The sequence below is a fragment of the Podarcis liolepis genome, assembly GCF_965112155.1.
Source record: "Podarcis liolepis genome assembly, chromosome: 7".
Taxonomy (NCBI): Eukaryota; Metazoa; Chordata; class Lepidosauria; order Squamata; family Lacertidae; genus Podarcis; species Podarcis liolepis.
This window is the reverse complement of record NC_139561.1, coordinates 93,370,102-93,398,059: the sequence shown is the minus strand read 5'-3', so window position 1 is coordinate 93,398,059 and position 27,958 is coordinate 93,370,102. Positions and strand designations below refer to the sequence as shown.

General features: G+C 48.5%; 1 protein-coding gene and 1 long non-coding RNA gene across 5 annotated transcripts in view; both read right to left on the bottom strand.

Annotated features, from left to right (window-relative positions):
* Positions 1 to 27,958, bottom strand: part of LOC310712949 — a 2,318,697-nt gene that overhangs the window by 50,987 nt on the left and 2,239,752 nt on the right. The gene's annotated exons all lie outside the window — the stretch shown is intronic.
* On the bottom strand, positions 181 to 27,842 carry WDR62 (WD repeat domain 62). Of its 4 annotated transcripts, none has more exons than XM_083516109.1 (30): positions 27,573 to 27,842; positions 24,252 to 24,343; positions 23,094 to 23,156; positions 21,909 to 21,966; positions 20,498 to 20,668; positions 19,324 to 19,458; positions 18,376 to 18,558; positions 18,119 to 18,279; positions 16,380 to 16,554; positions 15,971 to 16,108; positions 15,533 to 15,708; positions 15,182 to 15,273; positions 14,784 to 14,909; positions 14,226 to 14,293; positions 13,678 to 13,799; positions 10,715 to 10,790; positions 10,372 to 10,483; positions 9,747 to 9,810; positions 9,393 to 9,515; positions 9,140 to 9,276; positions 7,892 to 7,944; positions 5,622 to 5,825; positions 4,849 to 5,021; positions 4,440 to 4,576; positions 3,512 to 3,643; positions 2,424 to 2,550; positions 2,240 to 2,345; positions 1,511 to 1,577; positions 1,135 to 1,220; positions 181 to 903 (listed from the first exon to the last, which is right to left on the bottom strand). In XM_083516109.1, exons 1-30 carry the CDS (start codon positions 27,693 to 27,695, stop codon positions 637 to 639), a joined length of 3,747 nt encoding a protein of 1,248 aa, XP_083372235.1. In that variant the 5' UTR covers positions 27,696 to 27,842; the 3' UTR covers positions 181 to 636. The 4 variants fall into 4 exon arrangements, with proteins under 4 accessions (XP_083372235.1, XP_083372236.1, XP_083372237.1 ...); XM_083516110.1 differs by having other exon boundaries at positions 16,380 to 16,551; positions 27,573 to 27,841; XM_083516111.1 differs by having other exon boundaries at positions 4,849 to 4,991; positions 27,573 to 27,839.

Below are 27,958 nucleotides of genomic sequence, written 5' to 3'. Positions count from 1 at the left end.
ATCGGCAAGCCCTAGGCTCTGTGGTTTAACCCACAGCGCCACCTGCGTCCCTCCGCAGCTCTCTATGTGCCCCCATAAATCTCTTCTAGAGGGTTGGGAGCAGATCTGGGAAGCATGAAGGGGGATGAGAGGAAGTCTGCGCACTCAGCAATGGGTCCCACCCAATCAACACACACACACTTTTCAAAATCTAATACAATTTTATTAATTCTCAAAACCAAGAAAAAAACAGCAAACGTTGAAGAACCGCTGTTGCAAAGAAGTGTTCACACACACAGACGGACAAAGAAAGCACGGTGGAGGAATATCAGAGCACCCATAAGAACTTACAACACCTGCTTCTCCTCCCACTTCCCCCCTCATTCTTATAAAGAATGCTTTTCGTAAGAGGTCTCTGGGAAAAGCTAAAAACAACGACAACTTGTCAGTATTTGTGTGTGTGTGTGTGTGTGTGGATACACAGAAAATAGAGACTAGAGTTATAAACTAGAGTTATAAACGCTAATCTGTTCCCTTCTTGACTGCTCTTAACTCCTCAGGAGTCACACGGAAATTAATGGGCACGTTCTCTTGAGCTCAGCGCCGCAATAAAGTTTGTTTAGGGGCGGGGCAGACGTATCCCTTGCCTGGGGCGATTCAGGCGACGTCTGTCTTGTGGGTTTCCTCCAGCTTCTTCTGGACCATGTTCAGCAGCGAGTCAGAGTAATGCTTCAGGAGAGAGCGGGTCTCGCTGTCCTGAAGGCACTTCTGCCAGGGCGACGGGCTGTCTGTGGCTGTTGCCGCGTCTGCGTTGTTCTTGATCTCTCGGGAGTCCAGCTCCCTTTTCATCCAGGAGAAAGTGCTAACCATCCGGTTCTTAACGTGGAGAAGCTCCTCCTCCGTGGAGTCGCTGCAGGATGTCACCTGCACAGCAAAAGGACAAACGCTTTCACACCCAGGATTCGCACCCGTGACCGAAACTGGGCTGGGACAAGGATGCCAGGGACCCACACCGCCACAATAGTACCCCACAGCCCTATATAAGCCATCTCCTAGGCATCTGACAGGATAATCTGATGACCCCCCAAAAAATATGTAGATGGAGAAGAATTTTTAGAAAAAGTTCTTATGTTGCTGCCTTTTCCTATAGCTTACCTTATCGTAAAGCTGCAAAGTCTCTTGAAACTTGGTGCACAAAGTCTGCAGGTTTATTTCAAAGTTTTTGACCAGGACCTGTGATTCTAAGAACATAGGGAGGGGGGCGGGAAGAGAGAGATTTCTACATTTGGAGCCTTCCCAGAAGGGGAAGAGGGGAACACACCCAACAGCATTCTTCAGTTTCCAAAGGTATCAGAAGAACGAGAACGGATTGCATCAACAGGCGTTTCTGGAAATCCACCCCACACAGCGACAGAGTCAAATCTACACCCTGCAGCAGCCAATGTTTCTCCACAACAGGGAACGGTAATAATTTCCGCCTCTGCGACATGACAAACCTGCTGCAAACGCAACATTCCAGAAAGTTTCCTACCTGAGGCGATGAACGCTCTGGCGTCAAGCTTTTCCTTCAGCTCACAGCTGGTTTCTTCAGAAGGTTTCTAAAGCAGTTACATCATAGACCGTTAGAAACCAAATCCCCGGGCTGCAAGTTTAAAAGCATTGCAGATGCCCCAAACCCAAGGTCTCGGTCCCTTCCTTGCCTGCAAAATACCTAGCCACCATTTCACAGGCCAAGAGTTCGGGCATTTCAGCAGGCTATAGAGGTGCCAGCGCAGCATTTGCCAATCTGGTGCCCTCTGGAGGTTCCGGACTAAAACTCCCATCAGCCACAGCCAGCACAGCTGCATTAGTGTAACAAGGAATGCACTGGGAATTTCACACACACTAAACGGTTACGAGCAACTCCCAGTTTATGTGGGGGTTACGTTCCAGTTAAGCTGCTTTCAAGTCATTTACGTTTGCAAATGTGGAAGGATCAAAGAAAAGCCTTATTTACATCTCTGAACTGTACACATGAAGCAGCCTTTTTAATCTTCTGTTGGAAGCCGGCCAGAGTGTTATTATATTATTATTATTTTCCATTGTGGCTACCAGAGATCTTTCAACTGGAAATTCCCTTCTGCCTGCAGAGCCCCTGTTCTGCTGCCACTGAGTCGCGGCTGCGCCCAATCTTCACAGAAGGGCTGGGAGACGTCTGCCAAGATGCAAAAGGGAACAGCTGAGCCCAGCGCCTCATCCGCGACTCAGGCGGCCAACTTGCCTCTGGTTTCTTGTGCTCGCCTGACAGGAGACTCTCCTCCGCCAGCTGGTCTGCAGCAGCGGCCTGAGAGTGCTGACGGAGCCTCGGAAGAAAGGGAGCTGCAAACCTGTGTGAAAGGAACACAGCCGTTCAGATGGTTCTTTCACGAATGGAGGGTTGAAAATATAGATATAGATCTGCCCACCTGCTATTTTTTTGGCAGCTGGAGAGAAAACGGGTAGATATGCTCAGGCGAGGGTTCTGGAACAAGGCCGCCTCCTCCTCTTCCTCCTCGGGCGCCTTCAGATCCTTTAGGCAGCCATCAAACTTTTCTGCATCAAAAAGGGGAGACCAAGCGGGAGCTTTTCCCAAGTTCTTGACACAGCCAGTACGGACTGGGACCTGGGAGCCCAGGGTTCAAATCCCCACCCGGCCATGGTGCTCAATGGGTGGCCTTGGACCAGTCACTGCTTCTCAGCCTAGGCCACCTCACAGGGTTGTTGTGGGGGTTACATGAGGAGAGGGAGAACCATTCACCCCACCTTCAGCTCCTTGGAGGAAAAGGTAAACACAGCGAATAATATCACCAACAAAGAGTAGCTGAAAAGTGAATACTGGCAAACACACCCGAGGCAAATGACCTCTAATCCGCTGAAAAGTGAATACTGACAAAACACACCCGAGGCAAATCCGCCGTCAAAGTGCCAATGGCCTGCCAAGGGGTTTGCTACTTAGTCAGTGAATCAAAAGAACCGCACCCTGAGAAACTGCCCCATGCACCTCCGGCTGTGCCTATTAGGCGAGGGGCTCTTGCTTATGGGAAGAGCACAGCCGCTGTGCCGTTCGGTGTCAGTACGCCTTGCAACCGGTGTCAGCGACTGGGCTCAATAACTGGTCCTGCCCCGACTGAGCTAGGCGACTGGGGCACTTCCAGAGACCTTCCAATCCTGGAAAGTAAGTCTCAGTGCACTGGACTCACAACTGTGCATTGTGAGCCCCAGACTCACGAAGAGTATAAACAACGTGGAAGCTAGCTGTGCAGTAGAACTTCTTTTATTTCTAATAGCTACTAGAAACTAAACTACTGGCTTGCATGAGAGTTACAACTCTCACTCAGCCATCTAATCACTACATAGATAACACAGAGAGACAGGCAGTCAGGCAGGAGCGGAAGAAGCAAAGAGCAGTTTCCGCCCCCTCCTTTCTCAAAACACCAACCATATCAGGAGATTCTGGCAATGGGAGGGGGTGAAAATATCAACATTCGGCTCAGTGCCGCAGCTCCGGCCTTACCTTCCGCCTGGGCATCAGCCAGCGTCTCAAAGTGATTCCGCAGGTATTTCTCCTGCTCAGGGGTTTGGGGCAAAGAGCTGCTCTGCTGGAAGTTCTCCTCCACGTCCGTCATTTCCGTTTCTGCCTCCGAAACTAGAGCGTCCGATTGGCACATTGTACAAAGCCAGGGCCCGGGGGGGGGGAGGGGGAAGGAAAGGAAGAAAAAGCTCAGAGGAGAGCTCAGTCTGCAGACTACAAAGCCATTCTGGATTCTGGGCCAAGCCCTGGCTTCTTCTCCCACCCAAATCTCCTGGATCACCTGGCACAGGAATGAACTTGGGATGGCTCAGTCCGCAGAGCGCAAGATGTTTCAGCTCAGGGCTGCGGGTTCGAGACTCACATTGGGCAAAAGATTCCTGCATGGCTGGGGGTTGGACTAGATGACCCTCATGGTCCCTTTCCACTCTACAAGTCTACGATTCTATGCTTCTTCTCCTCTCCCTGACTCTCCCTTTCCTGCAAACACACACCTCATTCCCTACAGCTGATTTATAGAGGATGGGGGAAGGTCTCATCCTGCAGCTGCAAGTCCCTTTTTCCTCGCTTGCTGCCTTTCATGCGGGATCTTTTTCTGGGGGAGGGCTGTGACAACCATGAGAGCAGATTCCCTTCCTGCTGCCCCCTCTACCAGCCCAATTTGTCGGGTGCGGACAGAGGCCGAGGCAGGCTGCATCCCCATCATCTCTTCTTGGGCACAGCAGACAGCTCCCCCCTCACATGCACTTGGGGGTTCAAGGGCCAGGTCTTTCTGCTTCACTGGGCCCTGGAAACTGACACTAATTGGGCAGGGGTGGGGGCACAATGGCCGGCTGAGAGGGGAGAGCCCTTCTGCAGCTCAAGCACCAAAAAAAATACCCCAGATGTGAGCAGGAACCGTCTTTCAGGCTACCTTCTTGCTGGTGGCTGAAAGCAGAGACCTCTGACTCTAAGGAAGTCACAGAGTAGATTTTGTCTGGCAGCTTCTCCTTGGTATTTGCCGCTTCCTTCTGGTACGCCGGCTGAAGGAGCAGCTCCTTCATGTAGCTCCTTTAAAGAAAGGTAAAAAGTGCCTGTGATTCTTGGGGGGTGGAGAGAACAGCGTCCATCAGTTCAAGCTTCTTTCAAAACTTCAAGGGCAGAGGGCCCCAGACCGGGGTGTGCCCTTGGGATGTCTCCAGCCAAATCCCAACCACATCAGGCTCTCCCCCTCTGTAAGTCCTGCAGCTCTACCCTAAGCGCATTTAATCGACGGTAAGCCTGCAGGCTTCAAGGCCAGTTCCTCCCAGGCTGCCGCCCTGAGCGTCCAAGCGAGGACTGACCTTTCGCTCTCAGGGGTCTTGCTGCCAGTCTGTTCGGGGCACAGGCTGTCCCCACTGATTTCAAGCTCTTCCTTTGCCTCCTCATCAGAGGACAGATCTGACTGCTGGAAATCTTCAATAATGTTGCTGGGGTAGTCCTTGGCCTGGAGGGAAAACCAAAAATAGCCTGTGACCTTTCCCCCCGCCCCCGAAAAGGGAATTAGTCCCCGTGACTCTCCCTTCCAACGTTTTAAAAGGATTCAAAGACAGCAGAAAAGATGGAAGTAAGAAATGTTCTGGAGCCGGAATATCCAAGAGCTGCAGAGTGGCTCCAAAATAAGTTTAAAGGCTCACGGAAGCTCTCATCAATGGATCGACTCCAGGTTCAATCAAACTAAAAAAAAAAAATCACAAAGGCTAACTGGAAAATCTGCTTGTCCCCTTGAGGAAACCCAAGGCAGCTGCACTCTTCCCAATAATCAGGTTTTGTAAGAGAGCACCTGCCTTGAGCAAGAGCCACGGAAGCGCGTCCAAAGTACAGCCCAAAAGGGAAATATTTCTCCCTGCTTCCCAGGTGGATGGGGGCTCACTGGTGAAAGGAGAGGAACTCTAGCCACACACATAGCATGCTCCAGGAATAAGTACCACCCCTGAAAATGAGTTCCAAGGCTTGTCCCTGGACTTCTGTCCCTGGACTCAAAGGACATGGGGTCTGTTTTTCAGACAGAGGGTGTGCAGGTGGACAGCAAAGTCGACCTCAGTGAAGCCCCTTGTACCAAGTAAACTTTTCTCACCTCCGAGAGCAGCCGATTCAGATTCTGTGGTTCCAGCTCACTGTCCTGCAGGCTGCTGTTTTTAATTGGGGTGAAGTAATTCAGGTCTGCATCCAGCATGGTCTTAATGGGCTCTTTGGCGGCACGTTCTGCCCATCGCCCTTGCGGCTGATAACTCACCCTGGAGTTGAAGGCGGCGGTGTCCGCATTATCTGCCTCTCCAAGCTAGAGAGAGGAAAGTTGAGAGGAAGTGTATGTGTTTTTCTTCATGCCACTCATGTGGTTGGGATAAAAATCGCCAAATCAGAGAACTAATCATGGATGGGTTGATGGCTAGCCGTTGGTGTTTTGTAACCCACCCCTAACCTACAATAATAATAATTAATAATAATAATTTATCATTTCTACCCCGCCCATCTGGCTGGGCCTCCCTAGCCACTCTGGGCGGCTCCCAACAGAATATTAAAAACATGATGAAACATTGAACTTTAAAAACTTCCCGATACAGGGCTGCCTTCAGATGTCTTCTAAAAGTCAGATAGTTGTTGATTTCCTTGACCTCTGATGGGAGGGTGTTCCACAGGACGGGCGCCACCACCGAGAAGGCCCTCTGCCTGGTTCAGGTACTTCACTTGCCTCCTTTGCCTCGATTTGCAGACATTTGGAGACCCACAGATCACAGTAGAAGCCCCACGCCCCATTTGATTATCAACACATTGAAGAGGACCATTTGCTTCTCTGCAGGACCCAGCAAGAGTGGTTCTTGTTTTCATCCTATCCAAGCAAAACTTGCACCAACAACACACTCAACTGCTTAGCTGTCAAAGCTGGAGGACTGGAGCACCTTTAAATTTTGGACCAGCAGTTTCTGCTGCCTGTGATTAAGCATGCAAAAATAACTGCAGTTCATGCTAACCCGGATGAATAGAGAGAACCATAGCTGTCAACTTACAGATTTGAAAATAAGGGACCAGCAGCCTCAAAAATAAGGGACCAGCAGCCAAAATAAGGGATTTTCCAAGGGGCACAGGTATGTTCAACTTCTGAGCCCCTCCGAGCCAAAGGCAGAAAGCCCAGCCAGCAGCCAAACGAAGCCTCAAGCGGTGGTTCCCACAGCGCAGCAACCCGGCAAAGGGGATGCAGCAAGGAAAACCACCGTCACCTCTCCACTGGGAAGCGCTGAGCAAAGGCGAGTCCCCAGGCAAGGTGGCCGATTTGATCGGCACAAGGCATGCAAGCTCCACCCCCCAGTCGTTCTCAGACTCCTTATTGGGTGAGCAACGCAGCCAAGCAACACAGCTGGAGCCTCCCTCCTCCCTGGCCAGCAGGGAGGGAGGGAGAGGAGCTGCTTCCTTTGAAACCCGGGAAATTTAAGGGACATCATCAATAAGGGACAGCAGCGGGATGCAGCACTGGGATAAGGGACTTTCCCACCAAATAAGGGGCGGTTGACAGCTATGGAGAGAACCCTTTGTCTCTTAACCATGGCAGTGGCCACATTTGGACGTCATGCTAAGCCACACCACGGCTCCGGAGGATGGAGGGGATGGGAGCTTTTTCAGGCTGGCACGGCACAAAAGCTAAGTCAAGGTTTGGCTTTGTGGGTCATCCCAACCTGACCTCCTCCTTCACATCTGCAGCCAAGGCCCAAGGAGTGGAACAAACCCACCCCTGCAAACAACACCTATTTCATTATTATTTCCCATGCCCTGGCTCAGGACCAAAAGAGCACTTTCTGCAGCATCAGCCAACACTTGTTTGGAGATCTGCAGGAGAGGCCAGGGTTTTGGCACCCTCAGGGAACGTGACTTGATTTCGGTGCTGGTGCAGGTCACACGAGACAAGGCCTTCTCAGTGGTGGCACTCTAGCTATGGAACTCCCTCTCTCCTGAGGTCAGGTGGTCCTCCCCGTTATCAGATGGCAACTGACGGACCTTTGGAGCATAATACGAGTGACACCATTTGTATTATTTAATGCCGACCTGCCTGCTGTACTTTTTGATTTTACGTTTCTTTTTAATGCTGCCCCTTGGTTGCTAGATGCCCTGGGCAAGATATAGGAAATTAATTACAACAGGAAGAACGTTGGTTACTGGGATTCTCCGCCTCATAATCCAGCCATGGTTAACCTGGTGCCCTCCAGCTGCTTTGGATTACAACTCCCATCAGCCCCCGCCAGCTGTGTCAGCCAGGGCTGATGGGAGTTGTAGTCCAAAATATGTGGAAGGTTGGCAATGGCTGAATTAATCCATATATAAAAAATACCTTTTTTGTAAGAGCACATTACATACCAGCCTTTTTGCCCACATGGGTAGTTTGCCATTGGTGAGGACGCATGCAGGAGCTGGAAGAAGAGAGAAGAGTTTGGATTTGATATCCCGCCTTTCACTCCCTTTAAGGAGTCTCAAAGCGGCTAACATTCTCCTTTCCCTTCCTCCCCCACAACAAACACTCTGTGAGGTGAGTGGGGCTGAGAGACTTCAGAGAAGTGTGACTGGCCCAAGGTCACCCAGCAGCTGGGGTGAGCAACGTGAGAGCAGAGTTAAAACTCTTCATACAAGGCACAGATAGGAAGAAGAAATCCCCCCCTTTGCATTTAACACAGAGCAATCGAAAAAACACTGAAAAGCAGAACTGGGTCCCGTGGAAACTTTATCTACCAGCTCTCAGAAACCAAAGCAAGTACAGTGGTACCTCGGGTTAAGAACGTAATTCGTTCTGGAGGTCCGTTCTTAACCTGAAACTGTTCTTAACCTGAAGCACCAATTTAGCTAATGGGGCCTCCTGTCGCTGCTGCTGCTGCACGATTTCTGTTCTCATCCTGAAGCAAAGTTCTTAACCCGAGGTAATATTTATGGGTTAGCGGAGTCTGTAACCTGAAGCGTATGTAACCTGAAGCATGTGTAACCCGAGGTACCACTGTAGAAATAAGAGGGGTTTTGCTTTTCAAAGTAAAGCAGAGTACAGTCATACCTCAGGTTATTTGTGCTTCAGGTTGAGCGTTTTCAGGTTACGCTCCGCGGGTTTCGCTGTTTGCGCATGCGCAGACGCTCAAAATTACATCACATGCATGTGCAGAAGCGGCAAATCGCGACCCACAGAGGTGGGTTGCATTTGCTTCAGGATGCGAACGGGGCTCTGGAACGGATCCCGTTCGCATCCAGAAGTACCACTGTGCAGATTCTCAGCAACGCTTCTGAATACCAGTCCCTGGAGACTGAAAGAGAGCGCTCTTGCATTTCGCACTGGGGCATCTGGCTGGCCCCTGTGAGAAGAGGATGGGCCTGATCCAGATGGGCCTGATCCAGCAAGTCTCTTCTTATGTTCTTTGCATCCCAACAAAACATTACCAGAAATTTTACAGGGGGCGGGGGAGGCGGAGAGGACAAAAAGGCCTTTACAAAACCCCCGTCACCAGGGTCTCCAGCTGGGCCTCTCCTGAAGTTTGATGGGCTTTCTGTAGCTTCTGGCCAAATCCCACGCAGCCCCTGGGCACCTTCCCTTGCAGCTGCCTTGGGAAGTGCCTCGTGCCTCCATACCTGTATCCAGGACAGCTTGGGGGGGCGTCAGAAGAGCAGCGTCTTCCTCTTCCCTCTCCTCCTCCGTGTCATAGTCAGTCAGGCGCTCAGTCCCACAGGGAGACCTTTCGCTTGGCAGAGCAACGTAGGGCTCCCTCCTGGAGGAAAGGAAGAGTCAGAGGGATCCCTTTCAGGACTCAAGAGCGACAGAGTCACCCCGGTCTCCCCATCGGGAGCAGAGAGCGTCACCCCAAGACCGCAGCTGTTCCAGTACCTGACCTGATGAGGCCACACGGGCTCCCTGGCTTTCCTCTGCTGCTGGACTTCATCCAGGTCCATCAAATGCTGCTTCATGCAGGTGGTGATTTCAGGACTCAGGTGCCATATGAAGATGCAGCTGGAGAAAGGGAAGAGGGCCGAATCAGTGGCCTGAACCGTTCCACATCCCGGGTGTGTTTCCTGCTCTCTCCTGCCTAGATCTGAAAAGGCCACACACATCTGGGAACCCCGTCCAGACGTCCTCTTCCCTTAAAGCTAATTGAGCAACAAACACACACTAAATGATCCCACTTTCAGGTCGACAAATTTCTAATTCACGCAAGCATCTTTCGCAGTTCAGGTTGCCCACCTGTCTCCCGAGACAGTGATCAAATGTTTGCAGTCAAAGGTGAATTTCATCCCTGTAACAACTTCTGCAAGAGAAAGATGCGTTGGTTGTTTGGTTGAATCAGTTATCATGACAATTTATAAGAAACAGACTGTAGTGTCTGGGGCTAATGGGATCCAAAACAGGCAGAGGGCACCAGGCTGGGTGGGGTAGGCTGTACTATGTACTAGAGAAAAGGGACCATTAGGTCCAGTCGTGGCCGACTCTGGGGTTGTGGCGCTCATCTCGCTTTACTGGCCGAGGGAGCCGGCATACAGCTTCCGGGTCATGTGGCCAGCATGACTAAGCCGCTTCTACTGAACCAGAGCAGCACACGGAAGTGCCGTTTACCTTCCCGCCGGAGCGGTGCCTATTTATCTACTTGCACTCTGACGTGCTTTCAAACTGCTAGGTTGGCAGGAGCAGGGACTGAGCAACGGGAGCTCACCCCGTCATTGCGGGGATTCGAACCGCCGACCTTCTGATCGGCAAGTCCTAGGCTCTGTGTTTTAACCCACAGCGCCACCCGCGTCCCTTATGTACTAGATATGCGCTTGCAAAATAACCGAACCAAAAAAAGCAGCAACAGCACCACAGCACCACAAACCTGAGTGTCCAAACATTTTGGCAACACACTCCCCAGAGTGGAAGTCGATAATGGAAATGCTCTTGTCTGAGCAACTGGTGGCCAAGAATGTTCCAGAAGGATCCAGGTGGACCTGCAGGGATCGGAAACAAAGAGGCTTCACTCTTTCAGATTTACTTTAATTGTTGTCGGTTGAATAACGAACCACTTATTCGCAGTTCAACAAAATAAGCGTGCTGGGCATTCCTTACAGCGTTTAGTGGGAAGCAACAGCCCACAGGAATATTAGGTCACATTCCAGGAGGCCTGGGTCCAAGGGTGGGCAAGAGTGTTGCACCAGGGGAAAGATTATTTACTCAGTTACCTTCAGAAGGGATCCGTCATCGCCTTGTGAGCCTTTGTAGCACCACTTCTGTTTCCCGCTGGCTGTGTTGTATACCCTGGAGGAAGGTCAAGTTACATTTGGGTGTGTGCAAAGTCTTGCTGGTTTGACACAACTGAAGAGCTACGCTTTGATACTGGGCTTTGTGTCCTGTGCCCAAAGCCTTTGAAAGAGCAGCCGAGCAACAGGTTCATTATGCAAACACTGGTCCTTTTCTCTGGGAATTAAAAGCACTCTCAGTGCACACAGTCCCTGAGTCAACGCCTCGGGCTTCCTAGACGTGACTGTGCTGCAACTGTGGCCGCGCAGATGCTCGTAAACTGGCCAAAACGGCAGTTTTCAAGCATAAAGTTAATCTGAAGGAGTTGGTGAGCTAAATACACAGGGAAACAATTTCATCAAAATGAAACAAACATTTCACAAAATGAAACAGAGCTAGACTACTAGTCCATGGGGTGCTGCTTCTGACTGGTGAGAGGACTTACTATCTTTCCTATTGCGGGGCTGCACAGTGGTACCTCAGGTTAAGTACTTAATTCGTTCCGCAGGTCCGTACTTAACCTGAAACTGTTCTTAACCTCCTGCTGCCGCCGCGCCGCCGGAGCCCGATTTCTGTTCTTATCCTGAAGCAAAGTTCTTAACCTAAGCACTATTTCTGGGTTAGCAGAGTCTGTAACCTGAAGCGTATGTAACCCGAGGTACCACTGTACTCTGGATTTGAACCCGGAGCCCCGTGCATGCAAAGCATGAGCTAGTCTTCCTGGCTAGCACTTCTCCAACAGCCACTGTGCTCTTGGCATCTAACTGGGCCTTGGAGCTGGAGGATGAGAGATGAGGATGAATTCCCTGTTGGTCTGGCTCCTATCTGCTGCTCTAGCCAAGCAGTAAGGGAATTGCTCTGTGGTACTTGCAGTGATAAGGAAATCAGCCCTGGGTGCTCACTGGAAGGACAGATCCTGAAGCTGAGGCTCCAAGACTTTGGCCACCTCATGAGAAGAGAAGACTCCCTGGAAAAGACCCTGATGTTGGGAAAGACGGAGGGCACAAGGAGAAGGGGACGACAGAGGACGAGATGGTGGGACAGTGTTCTCGAAGCTACCAGCATGAGTCTGACTAAACTGCGGGAGGCAGTGGAAGACAGGAGTGCCTGGTGTGCTCTGGCCCAGGGGGTCACAAAGAGGCGGACACCACTAAACAACAACACTTGCAGTGATTTTCCCTGACCCAGAACTTCATATATTTCCTCTCTCAGGCTCCTTCCAGCCGCTACAACTCATACAGGACCAGTTTACAGACTTTGTGGAACCAGCAGAGCCCTCAATAAAAGCAACCGAGCCTTAATAGGAGGTGAAAGCCCAGACATATTCTCAGAAAAAGTGCCAAAATAATTAAGAAATTCTCATATTTTGTTTAGAAGAGTAAGAATATCCCGTGGATTAAAGTCCTCATATGATAAAAGGATGAAGATTAATAATTCAGCTGTCCATGACTCAAGAGCTGCCACGGGTGTTTGGTGATTCTTGAGATGTTTAATCCTGGCTCTTCCCATAGAATTTCCCTCTTGGATTTAGGTGAATATGGATATTCAAAAGCAAAACTTGAAAACAGCTAAAGTTTTGCAAGTCGCTTAGAGACTCTTTACAGAGCACGCAATTAATAAATTGAATAAATAATACTTTAAATCAGAAACACTCTGGCGATAATAGTTCCACAAACAGAGCACTTAACTATATAAACAACCAACAATATGACATTTAGAAGACATCTGAAGGCAGCCTTTTTTAGGGAAGTTTTTAATGTCTGATGTTTTAATGTATTTTTAATCTTCTGTTGGAAGCCACCCAGAGTGGCTGGGGAAACCCAGCTAGATTGGTGGGGTTGTTTTTTGTTTTGTTTTTTAAATAATAAATAATAATAATAATTATTATTATTATTACTTCTATCTCCACATCAAGATCTGCCAAACCAAAGTGGCCCAACTCCACCGCTTCTTGGAGGATATATCTAAAGAGCACTGACTGTTACAGAGAATGTCAAAAGATTTGAGATGATTCAGAATCGTAGAAATGTAGAGTTTGGAGGGACCACAAGGGCCATCTAGTCCAGCCCCCTGCAACGCAGGAATCTTTTGCCCAACATGGGGCTCAAACCCACAAGCCTGGGATTAAGAGCCTCATGCCCCATCAACGGAGCCACGCTCTCACTCTGTTCTTCCCCTTACAGGCAACTGTATCCCAAGAAAAGCACCTAAGCAAAATGCGGAGATTTGAGGCAGTCGATGTCGGGGTAAGTGAGAGTGTTTCATTCATTTCCAGAAACAGAAAGACTGAAGGAGCAGCTAAGTGCTGATTGTTTAGACTATCCAAGGACACTTTCTGAGGGTACCGTTTTCTGGACACGCGTGGTTTCCTACAGAACACAGCGAACCGTTTTTCCAGTCTGCGTTATCTCCTGAACTGACCACATGTAGAGAGGGGGAGAGAGATTTTGCAGCTCGGAAGAGAGAAAGGCCTTAGAACTTTAATTGTACCTTCACCTGCAGCTGTGGTGAAAGCCTGTTAATAGCAGGAACCATTTACACATTTTATTACCTACAAGTAAAGAGTAATGACTTGTCTGAGCTTTATTGCTTCCACGATCTATTTCTTCTCTGGTGTCTGGGCTAGAGAGCCTATGCGCTTTGAAGGAACGTGCACAACTATGTTGATTTACGGCCACTAGCACACACAGCGACCGTGCCAGACCTGATTCTTTTATGGTTCAAAGACCAACAGTCTTAACAGTCTATTGACAGGATGGACATATGCAACAAGGCAGAACAACAAAAGTGCAAGGAAGGCTAGCGGTCAGGAGGAGGAATACGGAAGGCAACAGCGTACTTCCTTCCAGCATTCGACTGCGTGGAATGCCGAAAATTCTGCGGTGGAAAATGCGGAACAGTTTACCTGACATTTCTGTCCTGACAGGCCACTGCAACATACTTCTGTGTTATATCGATATCCATGTCGTACAAGGTCGTTTTCTCAGCAACGTGGTGAGTTCTGATGAAGTTAATTCCGTCCGACACCTGCGGGGTGAAAATGACCCAACTAAGATCAGAACTGGTGCGGGAATTTTACCCAACAGCAGCGCAGCAGGTCTTTAGCGGCCTCACACATAAGCATGAACAAATCAGATAAACTTTTATCTGGATACAAAAGGGGAAAGGTCCCCCTTTCATTATTTGGCAATGGGTCTTTGGAAGAGGAAAACAAGCTGCTCAAGTTCAGATGGGAGCAGCACTTCCGGATGAGGCCAAAGGTGCCTCCTCTGGCTCAGGATCCTGCTTCCATGGAGGACAACCGGATGCCTCTGGGAAGCCCGCAAAGGCAAGAACCCTCCCTGCTGCTGTTCTCCTTCGTGGATTTATCCAACCCTCTTTTGAAAGCCATCTGCATTCGGTGGCTATCACCAAACCTCCTGGTGGCTTATTCCGTAAATGAATTGTAAGCACCTTTTGTGCACTGCGAAAATAGATGCTTTTGTCGGCTCCACAGCTGATCATTTGAATCTCTCCATTTCCTGTAGGTGAGAAGAAGAAATCTGTAGGTAAGTGAAATCTGTAGAAGAATCCCCTTCTATTTATTTAGATCCATTGTTTCCAAGCTTGTTTAGACCAAGTTAATGACCTTACAGGCTTCCTCCACATGAATAGGAGTTCACTTTTTGAATCATAAGAATTATATGTCACGGGGAGAAGGGGCATCAGGATTTTAGAGATGCTTAGGTGGGGCATGGCCAAAAAACCCACTGATTTAGATGTACACCCCACTCTTCAAAGACAATAGCCAGGGTGGCTTACAAGAAAACACTATCAACCCCAGGAAAACACTGCACTGGAAACTTCTCCTCTGCAAGCCAGCTGAAACTGGAGTCGTGCGAGAACACAGGGAGAAGTGAATTAATCTGTACAACTGCACCTAGAGGTTCCGCACCTGAACTGATATCCATTCTGGGAAGAGCAAGGCTCCCAGAAATACAATCAGCTGGAGCAGATTGTTGGGCAACTTACCAGCAAACCTCACAGCTGTTATGGCTGAGGAATGGTCGTCCAACGTCTGCTCTAGTTTATAATTTTCCTCCACGTTGAGCACATGAATCAGCCGGTCTCGGCTCGCTGAGGCCAGCAGGGCCATCCCTGCAGGAGGCAGAAAAGATGGGTAACTCTGCCTCCACTCCAAAGGGACTTAAAGCAATGGAAAAGAACAAGCAGACCCACGAAGGACATGCTGAAGTTAGATCCATTCATTCCAGTGGGTCTTCTCTGAGCTGAATACCACCCATAGTCCCAATCCTGTAGCAATGGGAGCGAGTTTGTGTGTATCTATATACATCCACATACAAAAAAAGCCCCAGGCACGAGCCTGGAATAAATGTTAACTGCACACATTTTCAAATTTGGAAATTTACCCGTTTCTGGCTTAGAATATTGTAAGCAGAGAACTTCTGAATCGTGAGCTTCCACTTTAATGACTTCATCCATATATTTTAGCTCGTGTATCCTGTAAGACAACACACACATTTTGATAACTTTTAAGTATTTGGAGACAGTCCTGCCAAGGCTGTTGTTCCTTAGGAGCTTGCAACCCCATTAGATGGCCTGCATATAAATAATACAATTATCGCTGTTGCTGAGAAATCAAAGATGTAGAAACCCACCGCGTGTGACTGGCATACGCAGTGCTGCCTTAGCTACAACTCATCACGCAATCATATGAAAACACAGAATCTGGCAGACGATAGAGAATGAAACAGACCCACCTGAGATTTCCCGCTCTGTCCCCGGAGGCCAAGTGCTGGCCATCAGGGCTGACTTGCATCACACGGACACCAGACTTCACATCAAGGTAGTTGGCATTTTCACCTCTGTCTGGCAAATTTGTTAAATCTTGCAGGTGCTGGATGTTATTTTCCACATATATAATCTTCAGCAAGTTCTTTATAGAGGAAAGAATGTTTTAAGAGATATCTCTCTCTCTCCACAGACACCCATTCTGTTAAAAAGAAGACTCATCAAAAGGAAAGTAATTTGTAACAAACCAGAAGGGAACTACGTCAACAAAACCTCAATTAGTTTTAATTACTAGCATGCCTTCCAGACACTGAGATGTGCAACCTACGCATTGGTATAAATCACTCAGGTTTAATCTGGCATCACATCAAGTCTGAACCAGCCTCTTAATAAGCAATAATGCTTACATTACTATAGATGTTTTTCTGAAAATCCACATGCGTGCCATTTTCCAAGTTCCAAAACCGTATAGTATTGTCCGATGAGCATGTTAGAAAGGACCCTGGGGGTAAACATCCTCTGTGGTCTTCAAACTCAGGATAAACCTAAGATGCATCCACAAAGAGCCAAGGGAAAAAAGAGAAGAATCAAGACACAAAATCCAAGCCATATGATGGACCTAGTTTGTCGAACACCATTAATAATGTGTGGGCTTTAATTATTACTTCCTTAAATTGGAATGGCCCATTTTATTTCATTTTCATCGTATAAGCTACTTCCTGAATTTTTATGAAGAGTGGCACACAGATAAATGAAATAAATAAACGTTATTTTCTTCACATCCTTTTTAGAAAAGAAGCAGCACCATCCACTCACCTCAACATTCCACACAAAGGAGCTGTGGAAAAGGTCAGACCACACTTTCCCCACTTGACGGGTGTCCTTCACATCCCAAATGTACAGACTGTGGTCCTTGTAAACGCAGGAGAGCCAGTGATGGCGGGGGTCAAAGGCCAAGGCAATCGTATCTGAGTAGGTGGCACCTGGCCTTCTTGAAAAGATCGGGGGGGAGGGGGAGGGGGGGAAAACATGCTCCTTGGTTACCACAAAGAACCAAACTGATGAGCTTCATTTTACACACCGATGCTGAGATAAGCTGCAAAGACCTTAAGTGCAAGGGAAGTGGGAACACACACAATCAAAAGAAAGGGGCCACTGGCGATGGGGAACAGTGAAGCTTGATGTGGAGGCAGGGGCAGCAACAGCCTGCTAATGTGTGATGTCTCCCAGCTGCACCTCTCGCTTGCTTCCCACCAGAAACACGAGAGAAGCTGAAAGTCACCAGACAGCAGCATTTTGCCCAAACTGTGCAAGGACGACATGTCCCAGTGCAGTTGGGAATCAATAGCCTAAGCCAGTGGTTTTCCACCAGTGTGCCGTGGCACCCGGGGGTGCCTTGAATGATGGTCAGGGGTGCCGCAGGCAACACTGGCCCAAGTCCCTCTTTCCTTCCCTCCAGTGCCCTCTTGCATCTCTCCCTCCCAAAGGCTGGAGCAGCTGTTTGTTGCTACAAGCTCCCCAGGCTAACGGTGTCTCTGGGGCTGGCCAGGAGCTGAAGTGGCCTCGGAGTAAGCAAGCAAATGGGTGAGGGAGTCCAGCCAGCCAGCCCTTGCTGTTGGGAATGGTCTGACAAGAGGGAGGCCAGGCAGGCAGGCAGGCAGGCAGGCAAGCCCTTTGGCCTTTCTTGTGCTTGCTGCCTGCCTGGAATCCTTTCTGCTATGCAGGCCCAGCGGCACTCACTGTTGGCCCTGCTACCTCCCAAAGGGAGTAAGATGGCCTCACGTTCGCCTTTGGCCAGTCTCTGTTGGGCCAGTCTCTGTTGGGTAGCATGAGGAGGCACCTCTCTTTGGGGCAGGGGGGACAGAGAAGAAGAAGAAGAAGAAGAAGAAGAAGAAGAAGAAGAGGAGGAGGAGGAGGAGTTTGGATTTGATATCCCGCTTTATCCCTACCCAAAGGAGTCTCAAAGCGGCTAACATTCTCCTTTCCCTTCCTCCCCCACAACAAACACTCTGTGAGGTGAGTGGGGCTGAGAGACTTCAGAGAAGTGTGACTGGCCCAAGGTCACCCAGCAGCTGCAGGTGGAGGAGCGGGGAAGCGAACCCGGTTCACCAGATTACGAGTCCACTGCTCTTAACCACTACACCACACTGGCTCTCAGAGACTACAGGCAGTGGCGGCGGCTGCCCTGAGGATCCCAAGGAGAGAGGAGAGGAAGCTAAGGGAACACTCCACAAAGGAGGGTGTTTGAAAAGGGGCAAGGGGCTGCCAGCTCTGCAGGCAAGGGGTGACATAACTGAGCTCCTGAGACTCGGAGTGCATGTCCCCACAGGGGAGTCGCAGAAAGAATGCAGTTGGTCAAGGGAGCCGTGGACACAAAAGGGTTGAAAACCTCTGGCCTAAGCAAATGCACTTGCAGAGCTGCGAGCTTGCTGGGTTAAAACACCACCACTACCTGCGCATTCTTCAGCATCAAAGCATCAGTCTTCTGCCTAAGCACAAGCCGGCACGTTCTCCAGCCCAGCTCCCACGCCTGCTGGGCCCCAAGAGCTTTGTACCTCAGCATTTCTTCTCCAGCGACGTCGATGCCCAGGTGGTGCGGCTTAGGCAAGTCCGAGAGATAATGCAAGTTGTGGGTGTGGAAGATGCGCACGGTTCCATTTGCACAACCGCAGAAAATAAACTCTTCGCTAACGCAAATGCAGTTGGCTAGAGACACCTTGAGAAAGGGAAGGAGGTGTGTGTGGTGAGATCGCAAAGGAGGAGGCTTCTCGTCTTCCACCCACCGCCCCAGAAACAAAAACGGCATTTGTACCTTCAGATCAATCCACTTCTCCAGCACGCGCTTCTCGTTAAACTGGCAGAGGAGGCCAGAATAAGAAATGCAGAACGTGCTACCTGACATTTTGCCCTGCCCACATGCCACGTCACAGAAGATGTTGTTGTGAAGCTCTCCCAGAAGACCAGAGCGACCAACTAGTGGAACGGTCTGTTTAATCTGAAATGACACACCAACTCAAGCTCAACGGTTTAAGCTAGCCTATGTCTTGCACTGAAAACAACAGCAGAAGGACATCAACTACAGTGGTACCTCGGTTTAAGAACAGCCCTATTTACGAAATATTTGGTTTACAAACTATCTGGTTTACGAACTCTGCAAAACTGGAAGTAGTGTCCCAGTTTGCAAACTTTACCTCGGTCTAAGAACAGAAGCCAAATGGTGGAAGGGCACCAGTGGCGGGAGGCCTCATTAGGGAAAGCACGCCTCGGTTTAAGAACGTTTCAGTTTAAGAACGGACTTCTGGAACAGATTAAGTTCGTAAACTGAGGTACCACTTAAATTTTCTCTCTGGGGCTTCATAAAATGCAAATAAAACTTCTCTGCATTCACAGGCAACAGAGTCTCATTTTATTTTATTTCTTCAGCCAAACACAAACCTGATGAAAGTGGTTAATTTACTTCTTTAAATGTCTCAAAACAGCCAGTGAGACACATTTGTTGACTTGGTCGTAAGAGTGAGGATTCAAAAGGATGCTAAAATATAGAATCGAAGGTGCTTGCTTAGAATTCTGGGGGAAATGGGGCCAGTTCGTAGAGTTGCAAAGTAATTTAACTGACCAAGAAGGGTTTCCAACAAACAATGGAAAAACGAATGAACAATAGAAGGGGCTATGGAAGTACCATACAGACGGCTTAACCAGGAAGCCATTTTGAAAAGAACTTCCCGTTTTGCTGTCAGTCACAGGATGCAGACAGGTTTACCTTAAATTCCCTGGATTCATCCAAGAACCAGAACTTCACGTGCCGGTGGCCGACAGTAACAAAGTAGCTGTCCTCTGAGAAGGAGATGGCCATAACCTTTGAGGAGATTTTATTGGAGGCAATGAGTGTGCCTTTCTGCAAAACAGAAGCATGAATACCCACCAATCATTCCAGCACGAGATGCAAATGGCACGAATAGCCCTTGAACAGAACCCATTAAGAGTCTGCATCAATCTTTTCCCAGTGAGAATGTGTGATAGGAATTTTGAGGTCTTAGATATATGGAAATGTTCATAAGTGTACCAACTAAGCATGTACATAGATCAGCACAGGAAGACCGACCTGGAACCATTTTTGATTCCTAAACTGAGCAAATGTTTTCTCTGCAAGGTCAAAGTGGGATACCTCCCCATTGTCTCTTTCCTCACAAATCCTGTCTTAAGGGCACATTTAAGATATGAATAGGGTGTGAGCCTGTGACCTGGCCCAGGAACTAAGTATTTATCATTACAAAAGACTGGGCAGGCTCCCCAGGCAATCCAATCAAGTAACCTGCCAGACAGGAGATAAACAACATTCAAATTTCTGTTTTAAGACCACCTTTTCTGTGATGTAGGTACGATGTATCTGGGGGGCGGTCTTAGGTTACACCCCTTCTGTGATGTAAGTATGATGTTTCTGGGGGTGGTCTTGATCTACAGGGTGGGAATTTCAAGAGTCTTTTTAAGACTTTGCACACCATTTTTCTGGGTCCCTCCTCTCTCCTGCGGGTGAGGGGAGCACCCTGTTGCAACAGATCAGTAAAGATCAGGCTTACTGGCTGCTTTGCTTCTCAATATTCTTTTGTTGGCCTCTGTTATTTTCTCCTACCAATAGGGAACCTATGTAAGGACTCTATATGGGCTCTTGGATACCCCATAAGGGAACAAAGGGCAATTTTTGTTTACAACAGAATGTATATTAAAGCACACACCATTGCATTCCTCTCCCCACACCCAGTCTTCACACTGAATAACCTGCACATTCCTGGTCCTTGCCCATCTTCTCCCACTGAGACACCCTAACATGGCCTGATGGGAATTGTAGTCCAAAGAGCCGGGAGGCCCCAGCATCTCAGGTGACATCCCTGCCCTCAAACACAGCAGTGGCTACTTGCTCCTGGACCCCGCCTTACCTTCCAGTCCCACACGTTGACAATCATGTCATGCGGATATCCCACCGAGACCAGGTATTTCATATTGGGGGAAAAGGCCACACACGCCACGCCGTGCTTGTGGCCCTGCAGCTCCGACACCTGGGTTTTCTCTTCGACATCCCACACGCGGACTGCCGGCCTGTGCCCGTTCTGCAGGAGGAAAGGCCAGAAGTGTGGTCACTGGGACCATGGCTAGATAGTGCTCAGCGCACACTGATTCCACCAGGCCACTAGAGAGAGAGGGAGCAGCCAAATCGCAGGGCCTCTCCGTTGGCTCTGTTAAAAGACCAGCTGGATCCGGCCCCTCCCTGCCGCAGAGAGGGTGAGAGAGATGGGACTCCCTTGGCTCTGCTGGAAAATCAGCAACTTCTCTCCACGTTTCCCCATTTCTGCTATTCACTTCAAGGTCTCCGTCACTGAGAGCCGACGCCTGAGCTTGCTTTTTTCTTTCTCCCTCCTATTCTCTTTTCCTTCTGTGTTGTTGACTCTGAGATTGTGAGACTGAGAGGAGGGACCACCTTTCACTGATATTTGCAAGGTGCTCAGGAACTTTGTTTTGCCAACCACCACCAAGGGACTTCCTTGAAGGATGTGCAGAGAGCACTTTTTGCTCACTTGCAGATGGGTTTTTCCGGCCATAAGGTGTGACATGTAGGCCATCTTAAGCTCTTGCACGTCTCTTGATAATTCTCACACGGCCACCGTCCATGCCACTCCACGGTGGGCTCAGAGAAAAGAGAAACGGTTTAGAACCGGGGTTCCCAACGTGGGGCACATGCCCCACAGGGAGGAAATTTGATTTTTAAAGGGGGCGATTCGATGATGAGTTATTAACAGTGATTGGCCCTCCACGTGAATAGGACTTCACTTTTTGAATAATAAGAATTATCTGTCGGGGGCGGGCATCATGATTTTAGAGATGCTACAGGGGGGCACGGCCAAAAAGGGGTTGGGAACCGCTGGTTTAGAACGTCAAAGGGAGCACATTGGAATCATCCAGCGCTAGAACACCACTAGAGGGCATGATTAAGTAACGTTGAAAACACAAGACAAAATATTCCTATGATTTCAATTGGCATTCTAATCCTAAACACTCTCACTTCAGTAGCTTGTGAGGGCCCGTGACTGCTGCATTTAAGATAACACAGGTATCTCCTTTATATTACTTTGCTGTCCCCAGCCAGGGATTCAAAGTGGTACGACCGAGGTGCAGGTCTCTTGCCAAAGGGAGTTCAAGGCATTGCCACAAATTACAAGTGATAAAAGGAGGCTTCAAAAATGCATTAGTATAATTCGCATGTTTAGATCCGTAAGATTTTTTTTTTTAAAAAAAACATACTTTGTACTCCTTGCATAATTTTTAAAGAAAATTCATTCAGGCAAAACTCACCTCACCAGTTGCAATATATTTCCCATCAGGAGAGAAAGATAGAGCACTAACTGTTTTCCTAAAAGTGGGAAGAGAACACCTTTACATTTTATCTCTCCATGAAATGAATTCCAAAGAAACGTCATGTAACTCTGTTACAGGAAAAGCAACAAACATTTATTGCGGCAGAAACCTGTGTGTGGACTAAAGCCCACTTTTCAGAAGCATGGAATGACATTGCTCCAAACGGAATGGGTGCAAGTCCACAAAAGCTTTTGCCACAAACTAGTTGTGAGTCATTATAGAAAGGAATAATAAGAATAATAATTTATTATTTATACCCTGCCCATCTGGCTTGGTTTCCGCAGGAAACAACAAAGAGCTTTAAAGTCATCTGCACATCTTGATGATTCACTAACCGAATGCTTTCTTAAAATTATTATTAGCCCACTTCATTATTATTCATTTAAACCAGTGGTGGGGGACCATTTTTTAAAAAATCATAGCTACCTGCTGGTGTTACTCTAATGGAAGTGACATCAGCTGATGGGCAAGGGGACGGGGTTTGCTTCTGCGCTGGCTGAGAGCTAGCGTGCAGGATTTAACCTTCCACTCATGAACTGATGGGCAGGGGTTAAATCCTGATTAGTTTGGGTGTGCATTCCTGTCAGGAGTAGGAGGAATGTCACACACACTAGAAGCAAAACATGGAGCTAACTGTAAGCCCTTTTACAAACCGCTGCATCCTGGTCTTTAAACCTCTGGTTTTGGGAGGTTCAAAGTGCCGTGCAGAGCTTTTGCAAATAGCTCTGCGCTGCTCTTTAAACCTCCAAAAACTGTAGGTTTGAAGAGAAATGTGCGGCTATCTGCAAAACACCATTCAAACTGCTCCACGTAAAGGTCCAGACAATTGGGGCTTCAAAGCGAAGTATTCTATGATGAGACATCCCTGCCCTCCAGTCAAATTTGGCTCTCCGTTGGTGTGATAAGAATCTGGCCTGCTAGCAAGAAAAGGTTCCCCATTATTTAAAACGATTTACTGATCAAATAAGCACCACAATAATGTTCTGTTCTCTGGGAAATCACTTTCAACAAGCTTCACCCATACTTGGCCAGGAATTCACATGCAAGCAGCAATTTTTTATTTCTTTTTACTATAAACACTCCAATTAGCAAGAGTGATATGAAAACTAATATATACATTACCTAGCAGTATTAAAAATATGCCTCTGTTTATTCTGCCGAGGATTTAAAATCACAACCACACATCTGGAAAGAGAGATCAAAACATTTACATGAGGGAGAATTTCCCAACTCTAAATAGGGGAAAGTGACTAAATTTTACTGCCTGGAAAAATGTACTCAGGGGAGGGAAGCATTCATTTACAAAAACTGTGGTTTATTATCCTGGATTGATCAAATCAACCATAGTGAAAATCAACCACACTTCCTTGTTCAGGCATAATGGCAATAAAAATGGAAGCAAATGCTTCAAGTCACTTTGTCATACCCGAGGAGAGGGAAAGGAGAGCATGCAGGCCTGAGGCTTGTCCAGATTTATTCCCACAGCATGATTTAGTATTATGTGCAAATTAAGCCAGTATGACTGGTCACAAGCTCCCTTCCTCTCTAGCAACACAACAGGAAATAGGATATTTGTGGATGATCATGCAGAAGACAATCAACAAATACCACAACAGTGCCTAACAACATCTGTCTAAGGGTCTAATTGATGGTCCCAGAGATCTCCCCCTGCCCCCCAAAAGACTGGCAAACAAATCCATACTTCCCTTCTAATAGTACAGCTTATTTATAATATTATAATAATAATTTATTATTTATACCCCGCCCATCTGGCTGGGTTTCCCCAGCCACTCTGGGCGACTTCCAACCGAATATTAAAAACAATACAGCCTCAGACATTAAAAACTTCCCTAAACAGGGCCGCCATCAGTTGTCTTTTAAAAGTAAAATATTTGTTTATTGCCTTGACATCTGCTGGGAGTTCCACAGGGCAGGCACCACCACCGAGAAGGCCCTCTGCCTGGTTCCCTGTAACCTCACTTGTCACAGGGAGGGAGCCACCAGAAGGCCCTCGGTGCTGGATCTCAGTGTCTGGGCTGAACGATGGGGATGGAGACGCTCCTTCAGCTATACACTTTGAATTGTGCTCGGAAACGTACTGGGAGCCAATGAAGATCTTTCAGGACCGGTGTTATATGGTCTCAGCGGCCGCTCCCAGTCACCAGTCTAGCTGCCGCATTCTGGATTAATTGCAGTTCATTGCAGTTATTCAAACCACCTGTTTCACTGAGCACCAGGCTCCAAAATATCTAGCTGCACTGACTACAGCAAAGCACCTACCCTGTTGGATAGGCTATCTGCCCCGTGTTTGGGTCACAAGTTAAAGCACTGCTGGTTTGAGTAGTTATTCCCAAGACTTTCTCTAGCATAACCTGTCCAAAGAAAGAAGAAAGAAAACAGTGTCATATGTCCATCCGTAATAATGCCATGATTTCCACGGAACGTGAATGCAAGTGGAGAAGTCATGTCCGCAGCCCAGTGACCCAGGAAGGAACTTTCCCTCGGCCTTTGCTCCTCTAGGAGAGTTATCATTTTTCAGAAACTCAGCCTGAGGCTTTTCTCAGATGCTGATTCCATCAGTCACTATGGAAACTTTCAAGTCCCAACTTTAGAATAAGAATGTGACTGAATGCCAGTTGCTGGAGAGCAAAAGGAGGGGGAAGCTGTCACATTCACACCCTGCTTGGGGTGTCCCAGAAGCCTCTACTTGGTCACTAGTATAAAGTGGATGTTGAACTAAGTGGATCTGATGTTCTTAGTGATGTGATAAGTTTGGACTACAGAATTTCTGCTGCTCACGACGCAGTAGCCTTCATGGCAGCCCTAAAGCATAGTAGGTGCACCCCAATACTTACTTTTCACCAGCTTTTAACTGGAATTCCCTCCTTCCTTCCAGCACAGTCGTACCTTGGTTGCCGAACGCCTTGGTACTCATACGTTTTGGCTCCTGAACACAGCAAACCCGTAATTGAGTTTTCCAGTTTGCAAACGTTCTTTGGAGCCCAAACGTCCGAAGCGGCTTCCGATTGAGTGCAGGAAGCTCCTGCAGCCAATCGGAAGCCGCGCCTTGGTTTTTGGACATTTTCTGAAGTCAAACGGACTTCCAGAACCGATTCCGTTCGAGAACCAAGGGGCGACTGTATTGATATGCTGCTTTTCTGACAAAATAATGGCACATCAAAGTGGCTTCCAGGCCATTTAACCCCACCCACCCCTCTCTCTCGCTCAACAGTACATTCCCCTCCCAATTTAAAACATATTGCCAAATCATAAAACATTGCTCATTGTTGTGGAAACTTGACAGATAAAGTACTATTTTAGAAATGTTTCCCCCGCTTTCCTTTCACGGGAAGAACTCAAAGCACCTAATATAATTGATGTCAAAGATTTTTAAAATAACAAGTTTGTGAAAATATTGAGCAGACTTGGCAGCTCAGCTTCCCACATGGGTCTCTTTAAAAAGAACAGGTCAAGAACACTAGGCAGCAGAAATTATATAGCAATTGTAAACACTATATAATTTTATAGTCACAGAGGTGCGTCTTTATGCTGGCTCTTGACACTTGTTGTGTACAATTTTACAACCCACCTTCCTTTTGTGGCTGCATATATTGTTTTACACCCTTTTTAATATTGTGCTTTAACATTGTAACCCGCTTTGGGGCAAAGGGCAGGTAATTAATAATAATAATATCCTGCCTTTCCACCAAAAAGTGCAGCTCACAATAAAAAGCAAGTGCCTGATATAATGTATGTAACACACAAATGTGTCACATGACACATGCACCAAACACAACCCCAGGCAAGAGCCCTCAAATACAGAGCCAAGGAGCTGTAGCGGCAGCCCCACACCCAGAAAAAATATATTTGCCGCAAGAGCAACATTCTTTGTTTAAAAATTACTGCTAAAATAAAATTAATTACTGTAATGTACTGTCAATTTAGTTGTGAATGCTTTAACTTCATTGATGGAATGCTCCATGCAATTTAAAGTTCATAAGCCAGTGCTTTCTTTCTTAAAAAATGTTTAGGGGGTACTCTCATTTCCTACTCATACTGAAATACTGCCCCCCAATGAGGCCAAACTTGGATTCACAAAATGTTTAGGGGTATGCGTCCAGGGTTTGATGAGGCCCTCAGCTTCTGAAGGTAATGGGGCCCTTTATATGTCCAGCTGTCCTTTGTCCACAGCAAATGGTCGCTGTTTTTTGTGTTGAATATATGGTATTTAAAAGGGACGTGGGTGGCGCTGTGGGTTAAACCACAGAGCCTAGGACTTGCTGATCAGAAGGTCAGCGGTTCGAATCCCTGCGATGGGGTGAGTTCCCGTTGTTCGGTCCCTGCTCCTGCCCACCTGGCAGTTCAAAAGCACATATAAGTGCAAGTAGATAAATAGGTACTGCTCCGGCGGGAAGGTAAACGGCATTTCCGTGCGCTGCTCTGGTTTGCCAGAAGCGGCTCAGTCATGCTGGCCACATGACCCGGAAGCTGTATGCCGGCTCCCTCGGCTAATAAAGCAAGATGAGTGCGGCAACCCCAGAGTCGGACACGACTGGACCTAATGGTCAGGGGTCCCTTTACATTTATATGGTATTTATGGTAAGTTATGGACCTCATAGGTATCTCAAGCCATTTGCACATGTTGCCGTGCAACCAGTCCATGCAGAGTGTTGGCACCCTATATATAGAAAGGAGCAAACCAGAGATATTTTAGGGAGCAGGCTAGCAGATGGGGCCCATGACTTACACCACAGGAGCTTACACAACACAAAACACTGTTGCTGTTTGTAGGTTTTCTTTTATTTGTACCTCCAGTTTTTCCCCCTTTAAATTTTTCAGGGGCCCCCAAGAGAGTGGGGCCCTAAGCTAGAGCTTGTTTAGCTTACACTGTACGTAAATCCAGCACTGCTTGTGTCCCCCCCGAAAAAAAGCACTGACATCAGCCAATCACGCACCAGAAGCAGTACGTCTATACACTATAAACATAACTTGAGTTATGCACTATAATAAATGGACTAAATGCATAGCTGTCAACGTTTCCCTTTTTTAAGGGAAATTCCCTTATTCCCAATGGGATTCCTCGCAAGAAAAGGGAAAAGTTGACAGCTATGACTAAATGTTTTAACATAGCCCGAGATTCTTAACCCTGATTTAAATTCACTTCGTTACTAACCTATTTCAAATGCTTCGATTACCGCATAAACCCCTTAAGCCCGCCCACCGATGTAGCCCCGCCCATACCCCCACCAAGCCCCGCCCCCGAGCGTTCTTCTCTCCCGCCTCTCGCCGGCGTTCGAAGGCAGCCGCCTTTGGCCCCGCCCACAGCCCCAAGCTCCGCCCCCGAGCGTTCTCTCCCGCCTCTCGCCGGCGTTCGAAGGCAGCCGCCTTTGGCCCCGCCCACAGCCCCAAGCTCCGCCCCCGAGCGTTCTTCTCTCTCGCCGGCGCTCGAAAGGCAGCCGCCTTTGGCCCCGCCCACCGGTCCCTTGGCCCCGCCCACAGCCCCAAGCTCCGCCCCCGAGCGTTCTTCTCTCCCGCCTCTCGCCGGCGTTCGAAGGCAGCCGCTTTGGCCCCGCCCACCGGCCCCTTGGCCCCGCCCCTCACCGCCTCCTCCGGCCCCTGGAGTTTCGACCGGCGCCTCAGGCTCAGGAGCGGCGGCGAGTCCGCGCCGGAGGCCAAGGGTCGCGCGTAAAAACCTCCTCCTCCTCCTCCTCCGCCGCCGGCCATTTCCCGCTGGCTTGGGAGCTCCTGTCCGAGCCCCGCCGCGGCCTCTCTTTTCTCCGCCGCCGCCTCCTCAGGCGTAACCGTCCCAAACAGCGCGCGGAAAACCGCCTCTGCCCTGCTATTGGGCGGATATCCCGTCAGTCACGCCTGAATGCAGCCAATGAGGAGGGCGAGGCGTGTCCGCAACAACCGCCTTTCCCCGCCGGGTGCGGCTGAGCCAATGAGGCGGCGCCGTCCCGCCCTCGCGGCTCTCCCAGTTCGCGGGT